Source organism: Chinchilla lanigera, unplaced genomic scaffold (assembly GCF_000276665.1).
Source record: "Chinchilla lanigera isolate Chin_1 unplaced genomic scaffold, ChiLan1.0 scaffold00103, whole genome shotgun sequence".
Taxonomy (NCBI): domain Eukaryota; kingdom Metazoa; phylum Chordata; class Mammalia; order Rodentia; family Chinchillidae; genus Chinchilla; species Chinchilla lanigera.
Window position 1 is genome coordinate 6402311 of NW_004955504.1, and position 20354 is coordinate 6422664.

The 20354-nt window shown below is 42.7% G+C and overlaps 1 protein-coding gene across 2 annotated transcripts in view; it reads right to left on the reverse strand.

Moving 5' to 3' along the window:
• The window catches only part of Sema5a (sema domain, seven thrombospondin repeats (type 1 and type 1-like), transmembrane domain (TM) and short cytoplasmic domain, (semaphorin) 5A), a 348199-nt gene that overhangs the window by 58564 nt on the left and 269281 nt on the right, over nucleotides 1–20354 (reverse strand). For both annotated transcript variants that reach the window (XM_013505908.1, XM_005407077.2), the window contains 3 exons: nucleotides 15397–15578; nucleotides 12333–12476; nucleotides 1557–1704 (listed from right to left, as the gene is read on the reverse strand). In XM_013505908.1, coding sequence (XP_013361362.1) covers nucleotides 1557–1704; nucleotides 12333–12476; nucleotides 15397–15578 — 474 coding nt within the window. The remainder of the gene's footprint in view (nucleotides 1–1556; nucleotides 1705–12332; nucleotides 12477–15396; nucleotides 15579–20354) is intronic.

Consider the following 20354-nt stretch of genomic DNA (forward strand, 5'->3'; position numbering starts at 1 on the left):
CTTTTGCCGCTGAGCTAAATCCCCAGCCCCGGGTCACCTTCTCTTGTAGACTCCTGAGATGAGGTGAACTTTGATGTAGAAATGCATCCCACAGCACTCAGACAATAACATAGCAGGAACAGATGAGATAGTTCAGCAAAGGATAAAAGCATGCCACTGCAGTGGGTTTTCCAGAAAGTGTTGCAAGTGTTGATAATTTATCCTTCTCGTTTTAAAAAATGTTTGAATTTTAGTATCTGAAATGTCTATCTATCTATATGTCTTTATTTATTTAAAAAAATAAAATTTTTATGTATCCTGCACACTGGATTTTTCATGGTCCAGGGCTAGTTTAGACTCATCTGAGAAGAACTGCCTCTCTGGTAAGTAATATTCAATTAAAGCCACTAGGATGCCTTCGTCAGCTTAGAGGGGGAAATGACATTTGCAAGTTCCAATACACGTGCTCTATAGGTCTAGCATAAGATATGGCAAAGCACCTCATAGCCCTCATCCACTCCTTGAAATCCCAAGGCTGTCGGGTATGTGGGGCTTAGCATCTCACAGAAGCAGGCTTTACAGCAGCACAGAGACATTCTGGCTCAGCCTCACAAACCAAGCGGTGGAAGTGCTGCAGAGACCAACCACAAAGGCCAACAGGGAGATGCTGAGCTTCTCTGCCAAGTGCTCGCTGGTCACTGGCCTGCACTGTGGAGCTGGTACCAGGGAAGGCGAGTGCATTGAGTGCCCCGCAGGTGCCAGGGCTCAGTCATCCTCGCAGAAGAATCAGGACAAGAAACAAAGGGGCTAGAGCAAACAGCTTCACAGGCAAAGCTTCCTCCACAGTTTCAAGTGTTAGAAGAAATATGCCCTTCTAAGGTGGGGGAAAAGCAAAGTCATAAATTGTCTTCTCTCTGAATTGGCACCAAACTGTCCTGACAATGGCCCTACAGCTCTTTGTCCCCAGCGTGTGTGGGACTCGTCCTTCATTCTGTGCTTTGGTGAGAGACAGGCACAGGGCATGATCCCCTTTCCCAAACCAAACAGGGAGATCAGAGTCAGCTGGCTGAAGCTGTGGTCATAGCTCAGAACTCAGGACTGGAAAAGTCCGGGGGCCGTTTATCCCATACGTGAATACTTAATTCAGGTATCTCAAATTTTCAGAGTTCCATGCAGACATGTCACTAACCAGAGAAACGTGTGTGATATGCAGTTTCTCGTGTGTGCAGAGCCCCTGGTACCTGGACATGTTGTGTCCACAGAGAATGAAAATCTTCAGAACACAGTGACTGCTGACAGTCAATGGCTGCAGAAGGTCTGGAATGTGAGAGCACCTAGTACCTACAGCCAGCCAGCATCTGCACATGTGGGGTATGTGGAACATTTAAGACTTGCAGAACATAAAGTGGCTGCAGAACACCTTGTTCGTCTAGGGAATCAAGGGTGCCTACAGTATCTAGTGTGTGCATGTGTCTTGTTTATTAAGAATACCTAGTGTGTGGAGAGCACTCAGTGTCTGTGAAGCCTGGACACCCAGCTCTGGATTGTGGGCTGGCCAGGAGGAGGAGCCTACTTACCACGTTGCAGCCTATACAGTCGTCCCCATTCTCACAGGTCCTGCGGCGAGCCTGAATGCCACCCCCACACTGGGCAGTGCACCTCTCCCAAGGCCCCCAGCCTGTCCAGAACACGTGCGGTGGGCAGAGCAGATGTTCATTGCAGTATCTGTAACAGGGAAACCAACAGGAAGAGGAAACCGGTCAGTGTCACGTGGAGCTACGGGTGGGTCCGCTCTCCATCCCTGCGCCAGATGTGGACGACATGGGCATGCTCTGCGTGAGGGGCTTTCTGTGTTTGGAGAGGTTGCACCGTACAGGAGGCAGATGCGGCACTGGCCATGCTGTGTGGGCACAGACAATGGGATGCACGGCAGACAATGAAGAAAATGCTGAACTCACAATGCAGGATGGATCTTCCTGTGCAGCCAATTAAAGGAGAAACAAGACAAAACAAAACCCTTCAAATAGACACCCAGAGGTAAGAGGTACAGAAAATATCCAGGAAGGGCATTTATCTTCTAAACATAAACAGCGAGAGAGAAAGTGTGTTACAAACACAAAGTCAGCAGAGCTTTATTTGGAGTTCATTTCTCATTCTTGAATCAAATAAGCTCCCTAATTTTCTTAGGATAAGTTAAAGAAAAGTTAAAGCATGAGTTTTCCATGCCACTGACTGCTTAAATTATGGTACTTCTAAGTTTCTTTTTAGGATCTCAGAGTGATGCCAAATGACTCTGCATTAAAAGGCCACCAGTTATTTTTCCAAAAAATGGAATTACCGTACAATTTTACAAACATTAGTGCTAGACTGCAGGGTTACACTTGATACTTCCGTACACACATCCATTTTGCCAATGTATAGCCTAAAACCCAAAGCCTCCCTTAGCTCTATGATGAACACATTTCTCTGCAGTCTTTAATAGCACAGGTGCAATGAAGCAGACTAAGGAAAACAAACAACCAAGAAAGCAAAGGGCTGGCATTCCGCAGTCACAGCACAGCAGGAGGACGTCACTCTGAATGCAGCCAGATTCTGGGCAACGCAGTTGGTGACTTCAAGGACTATTTCAGCTCAGTCATCTGCCTAGTGGTCCCAGATTTAGCTTCTAGAGAATATTACAATGAAACGCTTTCTCCTATGTCTTTGTCACTTGCCAGGTCACCAGACTTAAAAAAGAAGCAAAGCCTCAAATCATATGGCCTAAATCAGTCCCATATGTCACGGTCATTCACAACAGCTTTGTCCTACAGGGCACTGTGCAGAGGGAATCACTGAGTGCTTCCTGATCACAGGGGTCTGCGGCCTCAGACTGACACAGGAAGTGGCCAGTAATGCAGGACAGAGCAGACTCGTCCTCATACACAGAGGGACTCCATCACTTGATGTACAGAGATAGACGCTGTGCTTGCTACTAGCCACAGGAAGTGCGTTTCAGGAGTAGGAAATGAGGGCTGATGGCAAAAAGCCACCCAGGAAAGGATCTGGGAGGTGTAGTTCCCTGACAGAGAATGCTGGTGAGGTCCAGCTGCTTTTCTAGCAAACCAGAAACCACAGAGACGGCAAAGCTTTGAGGGTGGAGTGCAGCTCGAGGAGTGGACAGGAGCAAGGGCAAGCGGCCGTGGGGGGTGAGGACGACAGAGCACCTGTTAGTGTTTGGGAAGATAAGGAAAGGAGGAAGTGGACAGAAAAGTGGTGGGGACAAGAAGAGAAAAAGGTGACTGGAAGTGGAATGATCACCCTATGAATAGAGTGGAAGAGCCTGAATTTTATTTGCACGGAGGCAAGAAGTCTCTTAGAGCTCCAGAGATGACCTAGGACAGTCCCAGTGAGACTGGAGCCCCACCTTGGGCTGGGGTGTCCTCTAAGTGGTGGCAGCCAGGAGCCACAGGGGTAGGGGGAGCTGAATTCAGTACGGGAGTGGACCTCCAAAGACAGGGGAGGTCAGAGTAGGAGGAACTGAGGGGCACAGACCAACCACGGGCTCTGGACTGACAGTGAGGAGGAAAGAGAGACGTTCCTGGGAGGTGTGCTGGCGACGGGAGGACAGAAAGCAGGGGACCTCCTTGGGGCTTGGGAGAGTGGACAGAACTCAGGCTGCCACTGCAGGTGGGAGGCAGTGCTAACTCCTGGGAGACGAGGCTGCACTGCTGCAGCTGAAAGAGCCACCACAGAAGCAGCTTAGGTCAGAGAAGAGCTGAGCTCTTCTAAACGTCCACCTGGAACAGTAGCCAAGGCACATGGACAGTCACCATTCTTTGTCTTGTCAGTGTTGGGAAACTAGAATGTCAGGTCTCCCTCTTAAGGTAGTAGCACAGTGGGATCCCCTGGATGGTCTGTGTGCCCCAGCGGAGGGAGGAGGCTTCTAATTAGGACAGCAGAGCCTGGCCTGGAGTTGGAAGAGGCAAGAGCACAGTGGGGTCTAGCAGACTAAAAACCTTTGCCCTTAGAAAGTCTTCACGGACACGCAGAGTTCCCGTAGGTGAATACCAACGTACGTGTTCTGGGGGATTCCGGAAGGAAGCTGTCGTTGGTTTTGGGATTAGCTTTGAGGAAATTGAGAAAACTCAGAATATCATAAAACTGTGCACTTAATTCAAAATATATGCATGGAGCTCACTGTAGGTAGAAGAAAAAAAATAGAAGGTCGTCTCTCTTTTCTGAGCTGATTCCCAGATATTTGGGTTTTTTTGTTTTTTCTTTTTTTGTTTTTCATTCTAAACCTTTATTCTTTTTTATTTTATTTTATAGAGAATAAAACTTTTAAAAACCATTAAAAACAATACAGAATTTCAAAATAAGATGATAGGAAATTAACAATGGCTGTTATATTACTTATTGTTACCTTCAAAGTAGTTGCTCAGATTACCAGATATAGGCATGCAAAACTGATCAAATAACTAAGCACTAACTGTTCCTTTCAAGGAACCAATAAAAATTAGTAGTGCAATTATCTTAGCTATCTTGTGTGTGTGTGTGTGTGTATGTGTGTGTATATATATAGATATAGATATAGATATAGATTCCCTTCTTCCTTTTCTCCTTTCTCTCATCACAGTTATTCTTTCCTTTTGAGCAGTTTTTTTCTCCTTCACAATGTCTACTGTACCTTTCAGATTTTATTTACTCTTTCAGTTTCTTACACTAGGGAGACAATATGATACTTACATATGTGGGTCTGATTTATTTCACTTATGAATATCATCTCTAGTTGCACCCATTTACATATAAAAGCCTTGAGTTTATCTTTCTTTATACCAAATACTCCACTGAATGAAAATACCACATCTTTTTTAATCCATTCCTCAACTGATGGGTATTTGGGTTGTTTCCATGATTTAGCTATGACAAATTGCGCTGCTATAAACATGGGTGCACATATATCGCTGTGGTATGATGTTTTCAATGCTTCTGGAAAAATACCTAGAAGGGGAATAGCTGGGTTGAATGGGACCACTAGACATAGTTTTTTGAGGAATTTCCAAGTTGATTTCCACAGAGGTTGTACCAGTCTACACTCTCACCAACAGTGCAGAAGGGTTCATTTTCCCCACAGCCCCTCCAGCATTTGTTACTGGTTGATTTCTTGATGATAGGCATTCTTTCTGGGGTGAGATATAACCTCACTATTGTTTTAATCTGCATTTCTCAAATGACTAATTATGTTGAACATTTTTTTCATATATTTATTTGCCATTTGTATTTCTTCATCTGAGAAGTGTGTATTCATCTCAGATGCCCATTTTTGGATTGAGTCTTTGAATTTTGCGGGGGCTGATTTTCTTAATTCTTTATATGTTCTAGATAGAAGTCCACTGTCTGAGGGACAGTTGGCTAAGATATTTTGACTCACAGATATTTGAAAAGGTGGACTTCCTTGGACTCCATTGCCCTAATCTTACTTTTCAACACACACACACACACACACACACACACACACACACACACTCATACACACACATTAGGGAGGGTTAAGAAAAGTCCTACCAAAAAATGCTTGTAAAACCCGACTTTTAATTAAAAATCATAACAACTGAGCTACAGTATTCCCAGAGCAAAATAAGTGGCAGTGCACAAATATTTTGTCTTTGGTCTACAACAAGCCACTTCTGAGACTGCTCGGCATGTTGTAGTTAAAATTCCACTGTCATGCGACCTGGACACGTAACCTGGCACATTTGCCCAGCATTAATAAATCTCCTCTTGGGCTACATTTTGAAGTTGTCAATAACTTGCCTTCTCCCTCTACAGTAGCCGTGGAAAACAAACCACCCCAGGACCTTGAGAAGTGTCACCCTCTGGAACCGCAAGATCCTCAAGGGAGGTCACAGGGAAAAGAAATGGCTGGACTCCCTCTTCCCTTTGTGTCCAGATTTTCATTCAGGAACTCAGCCTGCAAGGCCCTGCTCCAGGGCCAAACTTGTCCCAGCCCCTTGGCCCTGCAGTGAGAAAGCAGCTGCTTTCTGATGCCTCCTTCATGCCCACTGCCCCAACTCACACTCCTGAGAGCAGCCTCTGTCATTACACCCCTGGAGCACAGCCAGTATGGGGGATGTTTACCTGCCACGTCTGCTTTTCATTAGCGGGGTCGGGGCGGGGTGGTAGAACGCTGACACGATGGGCCAGCGCTCAGCTCCTGCCATCTCCTCACCACGCGGATCATTCTCACCACCCAACGACCTCATGGTTGAAAATGTATTACTGGCTCTGTCGGGTCTCTCGTATTTTAAAGCACTGAAAATCATCGATGCATTTCATTCATTAAGATTTTAATTTTGCCCATGACTGCTTATTCTTACTTTGCATTTAAAATCTAACTAATGACCCAGCTTTGGTTCTCCGTAAATGATCCTCTTTTCCATAAACCTAGTCTCTGAAAAGAATGGCCTCTCAAAATCCCTATTGGCTAGATTCTCAACATTGCTGTGTCTCTCCCACTCTCTGTCTCTCTGTGTGTCTCTCTCTCCCTCTGTCTCTCTGTGTCTCTGCCTCTGTCTCTCTCGGCTGTGTTAGGGTTTGAACCCAGAGTCCCATGGATGTTAAGCAAGTGCTTTACCACTAAGGTATACCCCCAGTTCACTTTTTATATGTCTTTATGCTATGAATTGTTTTCCCTTCTGTTGTTTATTTCCTTGCGAGTTTTTCACTCAGCCAATTAGGGCTCTTTCAAGAACCGTTTTCTCCTTGGTCCACTCTAAGTAATCATCCCTTTACTGGGCCATACTGGAGAATATGTGCTTTTTACGGCACCAAGAAACTGCACATACATTAAATTCACCATAATACTGATGATAACACATTAAAGGAGAATAACAGCTTACACACAGCATCACTTTTGCTCATCACAGGATGAAGCAAACATGCTGAAAAGACAAATACAATTGTAATAAATCCCTATTGGCTCCTGGGACCACTAAGTTTACGAATGCATGGAGCAGGCTCTAATGTGGTTCCCTGCATCCCCATCTCCTGGATGGAATCCCACACCTTGGGGAATTCCATCTCACTGAGTACAAGTGAGACTTAGCATTGGCTCCAAATCAACAGAATAAGTCAGAGGTGAGGGGAAGTCATTTCTGTGATCGTGTCACAAGATTGTACTGCTCGTATTTCAGGAAAACCCTCACCCTAGCTGGCTTTGAGGAAGCAAACGGTGTGGTCAGCAAGTCTCAGGTCTCCAAAACTTGAAGGTGGCCTGTGGCTCACAGCCAGTAAGGACTGATGCTGCCAACAACTTCATGAGGTAGGAGGCAGATCCTCTCCCCACCACATTCCAGACGAGGCCACGGCCAATGTCTGCCCTTCCCTGTAGCCTTGAGCCAGCCTGGAGCTGCGTCCAGGCTAGAAGCTCACAGAAGCCACAAGCAAATAATCGCATGGTGCTTTGAACAGCTGTGTTTGTGGTGACACTGTCACAGGACAAGAACTCAAACAGATTTGAAGTATGGTGCCAATTCAAGAAATACCTAAAAGTGTGAGAGTGCTTTGGTGACCAGGGAATGAGGAGTAGCAAAAATTTTGAGCAGCATAGCACAGAAAACTTAAACCAGTTTGTACAGAATTAGTTGGATTTATTTTGGTATTTGAGGGCACAGCTAGTGAAAGTTTAGAAGTAAATAGGATAAAGAACTGCAAAATCCAACAGGATTAGCAAATGGATAAAGGACTTTTTTTTTTCAAATAAAACTGACAATTCATCCAGATGAACATGCTCACCAATACTGAGCTATAAAGGAGATTCCCTCACAAACAGCGAGAACCACTTCACACCTTCTACAATGGCTGCAAACAAAAACAAGAACATAATAACACAGAGAAGGTGGACATCTGGAACTCTCACACACTTCTGCACATTCACAAGAGACGCAAGGTAGAAATAACCCAAGAGTCTAGATGGGTAAACAAATAAGCAAAGTGCAGCTGCACCCCTACAGTGAAGTATTATTAAGATGTAAGAAAGGAAAGAAAGTCTGATACAAGCTACAGCACTGATGAATCTTGAAAGCATTATGCCTCCTGCAATACAAGAAGTGGAACACATAAGTGTGATGTGAATTACACAGCAAAGGAAGTTTCCAAGAAAAGTGTTGAAGGTATTGCCTGATTTCTTCTTGCTGCTTACAGAAGGGGCGGGAATAAACAGCAAAGTGGAAGATTAACTTTTAAACAAAAGGAACAGGGGCTGGATCATTTTGGAAATTGACTTCTTCTGATAGCAAAAGACACTAAAATTCAGAAACACCTCCCAGGCACTGTGAGGAAAAGTTGGCATAGAAGAAAAGCTGAGGGTATGGTTAAATAATATCTCCTTTAAACTTCAGGAAGACAAACATCAAAGAGAAATCTGTAGTCATTCAAGATTCCTCCAAAGAGTTTTTATTATTATTTTTTATTCTCTTTAAATGTTGGATTCTTACATCTGGTAATCTGAGCAACATCGTTGAAGATAACAATATGTACTATAAAAACCACTGTTAATTCCTATCATTTTGTTTTGAAACCCTGTATCATTTTTATTGTTTTTATGTTGTTTTGTTTTGGTCTATGTTGTTGTTACTTTGTTATTTTTAAAATTCTCTTTAAAATAAAAAAGAGGCCAGAGCAAGAATGTCTCCCACATGCTCTCCACCACAGCAGAGGGCCCCCCAAAGGTTGGAGGGGTTGTGTCTCAGCCACCTCTGCAGGACCCTGAGGCAGAAAAGAGCTGCCTAGACATCTGTGAGTGTGGCTTTTCTTAGTGGAATACACTAAGGTATTTAATACCTTATACACATATAATATATGTGTATATTATATATGTGTATATTCATACCTTACACACATATAATATATACAAAAGGTGATCAAAATATATGTTGAATATTCAAATTTAAAAAGAAATCTTACAGTTAAAAAGGTTGCCATTAATCCTCTTCAAAATACTCTCCCGTGCTTGGAGCACACTTATCCCATCATTTTTGTCACCTTCTGAAAGCAGTTCTGGAAACCATTCATGTTGTTCTTCTGCTTGCTTTGATGGGTTGAATCAATTCAAATTATTTACTGCAATTTCTGTCAAAGTAAAACATTACCGTGCGCCCTCATCCTCCTTATTCACTGGTCAGGCACCGTGTCATTTCTGCCTCTTCCCCGAAGTCAGAATGACCAGGAGAGGTTCATGATATGAACAAATTCAAGACATCCAGGCAGCCATAGAGGTGCAACTAAAGATACCCATGAACCCCAGAGAAATCTGAGAAGACCCGTAGTATATTTCAGTAATAGTACTACAAGCTTAGACCAAAAGGGACAGAGAAAGCATAAGTGAAAGGCTTCTGGAAAGCAAAAGCTCTAATACAAGAAGAAGCTGCACAGGCAGATAGATCATCTAGCTGTGAGCACTTGGGCACCTGCTGCTTCATGACAAAGTGAGGCTGATTCAGGGAGCAGAGTTCAGCGCCCAGAAGAAGATCCCAGGACCACAGGGCATTGTGGCCTGACCTTAATCAAGCAACTCCAACACTCACCTGGCGAGATTTCACAATTTCTAAGAAGCAGTGATTCTTCTATAACTTCCACTTTCCTTGTTTTTGCATAGGAATGTCCATCACCACCACCCGTCTGCCTCGACACTGTACACTGAGTGCTAGGGGTCAGTAACCTGCCTCTTGTTTTAGAGAGCGACAAGCAAGATGCGCTTCACCCAGGGAGCCTCACGCACACCTGAGAGTGATTTAAATGGCAGAACTCTGGACTATGGCAAGAGGTGAAAAGGGATTTTGCACGTGGGAGACATGAGAGACTGGGAAACAGGGATGATCAGTGGCAGACAGACTGTAGTGTGACCCGGTATCCACATCCTGTGTAAATTCCTGCTACCGAGTGCGGCCAGGGCTTATGAGTGACTTCTAACAGAACGCAGAGCACTGTTCAAGAAACTGTGCAACGCCTGACTAAAAAGTAGGAGGTTTGAATTCCTCAACATGGTCATCCCAAATACTGACAACAACCACGTGATCTAGTCCCAGATGGGACCAAGACCTGACTAAGGCCTTGACTGTTACCCGCTGAGTCCGTAGCATAGGCTGCAGCGGCCACCCAGGACAGGTGCCCTTGGAGACTATAAGATAGTGAATACATGTTGCTCCAGTTTGTGGAACTATTGTTACATAGCAGGGAAGCACCAACATAGATCATCAGATTTGCACTTGGAGAATATCTACACCATGGTCCAGTTCTTCCATCTTGCTCAGAGCCTAAATAGGAATGAGTATTTCTACTCAGTGCTTACTACAGAAGAAAATCGTTTCCAAGGAAATTTTACAAAAGAGAAGCAGTGTTCATGGACTGGACAACACACGTGTAAATTAAATGAGGTATTTTCTACCTACCATTTTGGGGAAAAAAGTGTAATGTGAAAATTTTGAGATTTTTGTTACAAATAAGTTCCCACTGAACTAGCCCATGACTGGAGACTTTCTCCCAGATGAAGTCATTAAGTATAATTCTAGCATGAACTTAGGGATTGTCTTTGAGAATCAGTTCATTCCCTTGTGATCACACAGAGCTTCTGTAGGTTTGATGACATTTAAATAAGTGTGATGTGCTTAACCATTTCCTATTACGGTTTCTTCTAATTTAATTCTCAAATATGTCCATCGTCAGAATCAGGATGGTGTTTCTTTTGTAGAATTTGGGTGGAGAGGCCTCCCATGCAGCATAGGAAGGAATGCAAAATGTTTTGCTTTTGAAAACCAAGTTCTGTTAAGACCAAGGTTTTCATGAACCTGCTGGTAAACCTTTAAAAAAGTAATTCAGTAGAGGAATCCATATAAAATTTTATATGGTCTTCATTCCTACCATTCATCTTTTTTATTACTCAAACTCAAAATTTCCTTCATTAAACAAATACAGAACTCTAATAAACTTGCTTCTGTAAATAAGGAACACGGTAGGTATAAAAAGTCTCCAAACGTACTAGCCATTTCTCCCAATCTCTTTCTGAAAATACAGCTTTCTGAACAAGCCTGCATAGACACAGAACACGGGTGTACATTAGCTAGGGCTGAGCACCTCCCCCTTCGTGTTCTCAGGCTGGGAGACAGGGTGGCACCTGTCAGGCTTGTGGCAGCGCCTGAGTGACTCTGCCCAAGCAGGCTGCATGATGTGACAGCTCCCAGAATTTAAAAACTTCTGACCAATTTTAAATCTTACATGGCTTGGAAATGGCAAGGAGACAATTCTTCTATAATTGGCTTTCCCACTTATCAGATGGTGTTAGATGGAAAATGACAGCCCGAATAAGACCGTCTCAGGGGACTGCTTCAACACGACAAACTCTGCACGGAAGAACCATCTTCCTTTCCCTATTCATCAAAAGGAATAAAATCTTAATTGGTAAATGAGGAACACAGTGAAGAAAGAAAGGAAGTGCTCTGCCTAATCTATCTGGACAGTAAACTTGTTGATTTTGTTGGTACAGTGTGGGTGCTACCTGCATCACAAAGAACTGTATACAGCACTTTTATAAAACACTCTGCTGAACTCATCACCAAATAAAAGTCTACTAACTTTTCATTAAAAGGCGTAGAGAGCCATTCAATAAGTCGATGTCAGTAAGGCAGACCTCCAATTCTAAAACCTTTGTGGAAATTTACCTCCTTGTTTTCTCTTCCCATAGTGCCAAACTAAACAGCCAAGAAACTCAGTGATCACACATGTAGATCTGAGGCTAAAATCAGCATTTTATACAAAGAAATAGATTGTTAGATCTAAGACTGAGTTGAAATGTGGCTGTGATATGCGGAGAGGGTAAAATTCACACGGGAAGGCTCTCCCTGTGGGTTACACAGCAGCTTCGGGGTGGGAGTCCAATAATAGAGCTCAGTGTGGGCATAAGCATTACCAGGTGTTGAGTAGAGTCTCACCTGCACTCTAACCCTGCATTTAGCACTGATGGAATCCTTACCCTACCTGCCCAGCAGTAGTGGGATTTGAACTTTCCGCCTCCCTGGGAACTGTAGGCTGTGGTGATAGTGTAGCTGAAATCTCAGGGATAATCCTTCTCTAGTAGACTCGCTGTCTCTAAGAGCTAGTACAGAGCAGCCTGCAGTCCCTGGTTCTGTGTGCCTTGGAATTGCCCAGCTGAGACAATCATCGGAGGACTCATGCAAGAGTGGTGCTGTTAAAAAGAAGAGGACGATTCCACTGAGTTAAGAGATGCCACGCACAAGTTAACCTAGATACAAAACCACAACTGACCACACTCGAATGGAAGAGGCATGAGGATGGCAATGCGGGGTGTACCAGGCACATACCTTTCCTCGCGGTTCTGTCCCACGCACACCCGGCCGCCATGCCTTGGCGTGGGGTTGCTGCAGGACCGCTGCCGCACCTGGAAGCCAATGCCACAGGTGGTGCTGCAGGGCGACCAGGAGGTCCAGGGGGTCCAGCCTCCATTCCTGGGGGAGAGGAGCAAAATGGTCTCTCTGTGACACTGATTTAGGGTACAAGCCCTGTCTGGACCCAGTGCAAATAAATGTACAAGACCATGGTGGAACATCTGACTGAAACACCAGCTTTGGGACCAGACAGACTGAGCCACTGTTGACTTCCTTTCAGTTAACGAGAGTCCCTGCACCCACCCCTTCTCCCCCAGTATTTGATTTTGAAGTCAGGACAGGAAACTTGAGAATCCAATTTGAAGTGTATTGCAAATGTGCTATATATTGAAGTGTATTTAAAATGTGCTATATCTGATACTCTTGAAACACTTTTGTTATGAAAATGGCAAGCCACTATAGAATAATATTATTTTGTAAGAAAGCATTTAGAAATGAATCCCTAAGCCTCTAGAGTTTGTGGGCTTATTTGACTTGTGTTATATCCATTATAATCTATGCAAAGTACACCTCTGGACAAAATAAGCATCTAAAACTATACACAACATTCTTTCAAATCCATTAACAACAGCAAGTCTCCTGATGACATTCATTTTGATAAGGAGTGCCGTCTTCCAGCTCAAAAGCAAACTTTGTTTAAATGAACAGATTATTTAAGTTCAGATTCTTGGCTATTTTCTTGAGAACTGTCCAAGATTACTAAGACCTCAAATAAGGAGTATAAATTCCATAAATCTATATGTATGGATGTTATTACAGAAATATAATAATGTAGGTATATGACTGAAAAATAAAAAGAAAATGGACAAATTTTATAGTTTTTATTTATAAAAGAAACCACTATTGACAGCTAGAGGAAAAGTATTGTATATTTTCCTTAAAATACCTATATTCAGACTGTTTATAATTTAAATATCTTCCTTAGCAGTTTTTCTGGCTATTAAAAATAAATAGTTGATATTTTAGAATTTTAAGTATTAGAATATTCTACTCAGGGCAGACTCTAAATTCCCTCAGAGATGGCCTACCACATACGGAATGTTTTTCTACGTGTGCTGTCACATATGCATTCCCATGGGTATGTGGTATTTCCAACCATAGGATATGCATCTTGAAAAAAATCAGTGCATGTTAAGTCTCATGTTTATCTATATATTCTTTTAAAGACATGAAAAATCCACAACAATGTCATTGAAGATATGGCTATAAGTAAGTTTAGTAGATAATTTGAAAATAATTTGAAATGAAAATACTTTCAAGAAAATTTTTAGTATGCTTAATATTTCACCATTTTATTTACCAAAATAGTGCCATAAATAACCTATATAATGATAGCTTTATGCATGTTATAATAAAGTTGCTTTATGACAATTTCATCTAAGTAAGAGATCCCTTCATGTTTCTCATAAAAGTAATGTTAGTTTCTCATATCCTTCTAGCTACACTCTTGTAGGTTATCCAAGTAATAAAAGGAATTAATCAAGGAGTAAAATTATTAAATAATACAGAAAAACATTGCTTTCAAAATTGCTTGGAAATTCTGAATTTCTGAAAGCTTTTAAAATGATAAAATTTTGACAGCGTCCACTTACAATGCACATAGTATGTTTTAAGCGGGACTATCAGTACATAAAGGTATATAAGTGGTATACAGTAAGTGAGGGAATAATTGAGTGCAATTTTATATATATGTTCTTACTCTATGGACCTGGGTGTACACTATACTTTTAAGTGCTTCATAGAGGTAGACGAGATAGCTGGCAAAGAAAAAAGTAGCATCAAGTAATCATCTTCCATGAGATGCATTCTGAGAATTAAATCAGTAGGAAGCAATTCATCTATGCATTTAAAGCATTGCTAAAACCAGTTCAGTTAATAGATCTTTAATTGTTGGTTGTATTGCAAGGCTGTGTACAGAATGACCTCCTAACTAGAACAAGAACTGAAAACTTGACAATAAACAAGTCACAGTAATGTACTTGATGTGTCCTTTTGCACTTAAATAATACACCAATATAGCTATTTACTGTGTTCTTCAAACAATGAGTCTGTCCAGCACCAGCTGAAGCCCATGTTGCACAGAAAGCAGACTCTGTGCAACTCCTCTGGCTTGTGTCTTCTGTCAGACACAGCAGCTCCATCTCTGCAGCCCTAATTGGCTCCTTCCAGCTCGGTGGGGCTCCCAGTCCGCACCGTGAACAGTGTGGGCATGAGGACTCTCCTGTCTGGGGCTCTCGGAGCAGGAGCAGGAGTGTGTTTTTGCCTCTCAGTGAGTTCACAGACAGCTGTCCTGGTGGCTTGTGCACTTTAGTTAGACAGGCTCAGGAAAGGGAAGCAATGATTTTAAAAATACCCTAAATTACTAAATGCGAGAGGAGGGAGCCTGCAGTCTGATGGCCATGATGCTTGTGATCTAGGCGGAGGATGGAGAGCTAAATCCAGCACAGTTGTTAAAAAAAATACTAAACATCAAACAAAAGTGCAACAGGCAGAAGCTGCAGGAAACCCCCTCAGTGGGGCATGTGGTTTGCAGTGTCTGCTGATCACACTCATTCTGGCTGAGCAGGGTCTCTGACTCTGATACACCACAGGTCACAGCAGAGCTCTCCCAGAAAGACTCCGCCCCTTCCATCTTCCAACTAAGGTGCGATGTTCTGCCAGCAGTGACTTCATATGTATTACAGAAAGAGATTCCTAAGTCACATGGATGTTTCCCTCCAACGAGCCAATCATTTTGCATAAATTAGTAATATTTTTCTTAATCTAATGAGGAACAGATGAGCAGGTTCAGAGTTAGTATCTCATTTGTAGCTCACCAGTTCCTTCCATAGACCCTGTAATATTTCAGGGGTGAGTGTCCTTGTCTATTTTGCCACCTCTGATTACAACAGGGAAGGCGGGCATTAGGAATGATTTCTCAACCCCTTGGGCACTCTGTGCCTGGCCCGTGACCACGCACTGGAGTATTCTGGGGACCCACCTGGAGCAGTTGGCAATCTCCATGCTGGGGCCCTCACACTGCCAGCCGCCACATTGTGGGGCTGGGCTGTCACAGGAGCGGGACCGACAGAGGCAGGATCCCACGGCACTGCCGTCTGTGTGTGTGCAGAGCGTCCACGGAGACCACGGGCCAAAGCGCCCATCCACAGTGAGATTCCTGGTCTAGAAAGTAGTAGAAGGAGAGGTGTCAGAAAGGGGAAAGCTGCAAATAAAATGGACTGAAAATGAAAAGAGTGCTCACAAGGCAACCAGAACCCCCTTAGAATATTTTAAAAATTACAGTCAGTAAGGGACCTGTGAAGAAGTACTTAATAGTAAAATAGCAGAGGTCAGCGGTAGAGGAAGAAGTCGAAGAGGACAAGGAGGAAAGGTTCCTAAGAACTTTGCAGTCATGTTTTGGCAGAATCATCCCCAAATGTTAGAAATCCACAGACAAAAATTATAGAAGTACAATTATGGTGCATGTTTAAATGTATGCTTAAAAAATGGAACATTGGTCAGTAGTTATTTAAACTAGGCCTGGCTCTAATATCACATCAACTGACAAGATTTGATTCCTGGAGCCCGCTGAGCAGCTGGAGCTCCTCTAGGTGTTGGACCAATCCCATGGAACCTCTTCTACAACTGTCTGCTGACTGTCTGTGGGGCTGGCGTGCAACTGTGACCACAGTGAGTTACCCAAGACCAGGGGATGACTTCCAAATAGTCTTAGCTGGTCACAGCAACCTCCTCTTTGGGCCAGGGCTAGGTCTAGGAATGGACATGTGACCCAAATCTGGCCAACGAAATTCAATGTGGTACTGAAAGAGGATTCCAGGTATTTCTTTCCTCAAACAAGGGAAAACTTTCCCAGGTTATTCTTTGGGTTCGGATTCGGGTATGTGAAGACATAATGTTTGACACAGTTGTTGCCATCTTGTGAGCCCAGGGAATCAGGGACTTGCTCACCCAGTGCCCTTCTCAATGGGACAGCAGAATCAGCCCTGATAACATCATCTTCAGATGCATCTCAGGATGACAACAGTCCCTGCTAAGGTCCCGTGCCCTTGGAAATCAGTTCTTTTTTTTGGTTTTGGTTTTCTTTTTTTTTTCCTCTGGTACCGGGAACCGAACTCATGGCCTTGTGCTTGTCAGGCGGGCGCTTTGCCACTGAGCTAAATCCCCAGCCCTGGAATTCAGTTCTTATAGGTACCACTACTACTATGTTAACTGAAAAGCAAACTAAGATCCAAAGCAACTTTATTACTTTCCAAAGGTTATACAGCTAGCATTGGGAAAGATGTAACTTCAAAGGCCAATCTGCCTATTTTTCTTTACTGTTCAGGTTTTTTAATCTTGGCGCTATTGATCTGGCAGGGAAAATTCTTTTCTATGGGAACGACCCTGCACATTACAGGATGTTTAGTGACATCCGTGTCACTTCTTAGTAAATGCCAGTAGCACACAATTCCAAGTCTAGACAACCCAAAACATCTCCAGGCACTGCTAGATGTCCCTGGGGGCAATCACCTCCCATCACCCTCCTGTTGGGAACCCCTGCATTGAAAGTCTTAGTTTTTCCTTTGGTGTGGTCTGAGATAAAGGGGTTTTAGATAAAGAGATGTTGTCAATGTTCCCTTGTCAGTTATATGCATGGTAAAATGATGAGCCAGTAAGAACGACACACACGAAGAGAGGAAGGAAGAACTTGGAGTAAGTGATAGTGATGAGGAAGAGTGAAGAAGATGAAATAGACTGATAATAGTCACACAGTACTAAAGGGAAAGAGCTGCACTGGCATGTGACCAATGGGAGCATGGAGTGACTGTCACTCTGCAAACAAGAATGTGGCTTCAGTCCTGGCCAGGGGTGGGGGAGCTGCAGACTTTGCAGGGTGGTGTCTTCACCCCAGCATGGCAGCTGGTTCTGTTCCCTTTAGGGGCGAAATGAACACTCAGTCCTCAGAGGAGCTTGAAATCTTGGGAAAGGGCTCTGCACTTCATTTAGCTATGTGCTTGTTTTGACCCTGAATAGATTAGTTGGAGACTCTGCCTAGAAAATAGGACTGTGAATTATGGAGTAAGTTCTGTGGCTTTACTTTTTCATATGAACAAGTATTTTCACAGGTTCTTAACTTTCCTTAAGCAGACATCAGAAATGAAGCTATATGGGCTGGGGTTGTAGGGCAGTGGCAGAGAACTTGCACAGTGTGCGTGAGGCCTTGAGTTCAATCCCCAGCACCAAGGGAAAAGGCAGAGGAAATAAAGCCATTTAGAATAACTTTCCTATATTTGTACTTTCTTCCAGGTTTCTGCCAAGTGACCATCTATGTGGGGTATGTGTTTTCCACATTAAATATTCATACACAGTAAAAGATTTTATCAGTGCCACCCATGCCATTGTAGGATATGCCAAGCACCGCTGTTTATGTATTTAACCTGCTTGAGGCTTTATCATGTCCAAGCAACTATACGTCATTTCGCAGATGTGAGACCTGAGTCCAGATGGGATATGCAGTTCTCGCTAAGTCTCTTGGATATACAAGACCCAAGCATCAGCTCAAACAAGTGGAGCCCAGAACTTGTGATCTCAGCTAGGTCATTCAGTAATGCGATTCTTTAGGTCCTTCTATCTGAATGTCTCAAAGAACAAGCATACAATCTATGCCTAATTGTGAAATAGCTAATTTTCCTCCACCTAAGAAATAATGAATTGCTCAGTGCTACCTAAGGGAGATCCAACTTTTGTTAACAAGCGTAACTCATAACCCTATGTTTGATTCATTTCTGTTCAGGTAACTAACTGTCAGCTGACCAAAGCTGTAGACGCACTGGCAAGTACAAAGGCCCCTAGAACACATCTGTATTTTCTTACTGTGTTCCTACCATTATTCTCTTATGAATAAATGCATTTTCTATTTGGACTTTTTTTCTTTCAGCATTAACAGATAACTACTTTCCAAGTTTCTTATACCTTCTGCCAGAGATTGCTACAGAACAAAACGATGTGTTCCTCAAAAGCCTTTTTTTTCTTGCTATATTCATTTAATCTCATCCCAAAGCCTAGCTCTACAAATGAGCTACAAAGAAAGACAGCAGCTGTAGGAACTCAGCTGCAGTGCTCCTGGCCTCTGATAGGACTGGTAAGTGGGGGCAAGCTTATTTAATGCTTCTGAGCCCCAGTTCTTTCATCACCAAAATGGAAGCAATAATGACCATCCCTGAAGCTCGCCATGAACATCCAATGAGCTCAGGCCTGAGGCTCACCCTGAACATCCAATGAGCTCAGGCCTGAGGCTCACCATGAACATCCAATGAGCTGATTCCTGGAAAGTTGCCTAATGTGACACTGGAGCACAGAGGCTGAGCCAAAATTTCCTCTTAGTTCCCTTTACTTTCTATATAGTGGATTTCATCACAAAGTGCAGAAATGTTGTCTTTTCCGCTCTCTGAGCATAACAGGTTGACAAACTGGGTCAATCATCCACTTATCAGCCACTGCTTTGGGGATTACTGGGAATGGGGAGTAACATCCTGCGGATGACAGGAAGTCAGATATACTGGATTTAAATCCTGGCTTCTTTCCCAGTGAAGCTCTAGAGCTTCCAGGAAACCCTTTTGATTCCAGTCTATGGTGTTGCCATGCAAATGAGGGCTTTGAGTTTGATACTGACAAATTCTCCCCTCACCTAAAAATGCTCATTATACAGAGGTCTGAGATGAGTCCTGCTAATAGGAGACTTTAGGTATTTATTTGGTCTATGCATTTTGCTCAGGATGTATTTTGGATCAGGGACTCATCAGATGCTATGGTATACCAGTAATCCTGTACCTCTAAAGGGTCTGGATGGCATTCATGCATAAATAAAGCCCAAATAGATTCCTAAGACTACACCACACTTGTTAAATAGTGTTCACATTACAAGTTATACAGGGCACAACTATTACTCTCACTGGTCTACATATACCAATTTAGACCTTGCTCATGCATTTCAAATCCTTTAAACTGAGAGTAATGTTTTCAATTACTATTTCATAAGCAAATAAAATGTTCTTCAATAGTCAGTGAACTATTGTCCTGGCCTCCAGACTACAGGAACTTATGAATATTTTAAACAGGGTTCTCCTCACATAAAAGATGATATAAATAATATTTAAAAATAGGGGTTGCCTACTGGAAAATGATCTTTAAATCTCCAGGAAGGTTTCTTGCATCGCAGCAGGGAGTGGGTCTCTTCTCCAACTTGAACTCTCAGGGAAGAAAAAAATCTAAAGCACAGGTATGGACAGAATGTGTTTCCTCCAAACTTGAAGATTAACATGGAAGTACATTACATTTTTAAATGATTATTAAAATATCTATGTTAAGACTCTTCTACAATAGTGCCAAAAATTTTCAGCTTGCTCATCTAAGAGATTTTTACAAAAAGCTATGTAATTAAAGTAGTAGTAATTTCATTATTTATTTACTACTGTTACTACCACTAGTGTTATTATTAGTAATAGCCATAACACTAATATTTTATTTCCCATTTTATGGTAGTAATTTTTATAATACTAATTTTAGTATTATTAAATATAATAGTAATTTTAATAATGATAATAATAATATATCATTTCCTATTTTCTAGATAAGAGTCCATATAAATCAGAAAAGTATGTGGTGCTTTTCTCTGTTGGGCTCCAAACGGTGTAGTTTATTATTTACTGTTGACTTCTTCATATAGTCTGATCTTATGGATACATATTTTGATATGTGGCCAGATCTACTGGGTGAGAAGACAGGAAAAGGGCTGTGTGTAATGAAATCATCTTCTATCAAGCGAAATAGACTTTGTGATGAGTGCCAGACACACAGCCAGAACCCACCTCTCAGCTCTATTTTTAAGCACCAAGGCAAATCTACACTGCTTCTGACTTTAATAGAAGCTGCCCTCTTTTCTCTGGCCCCTTCCAAACA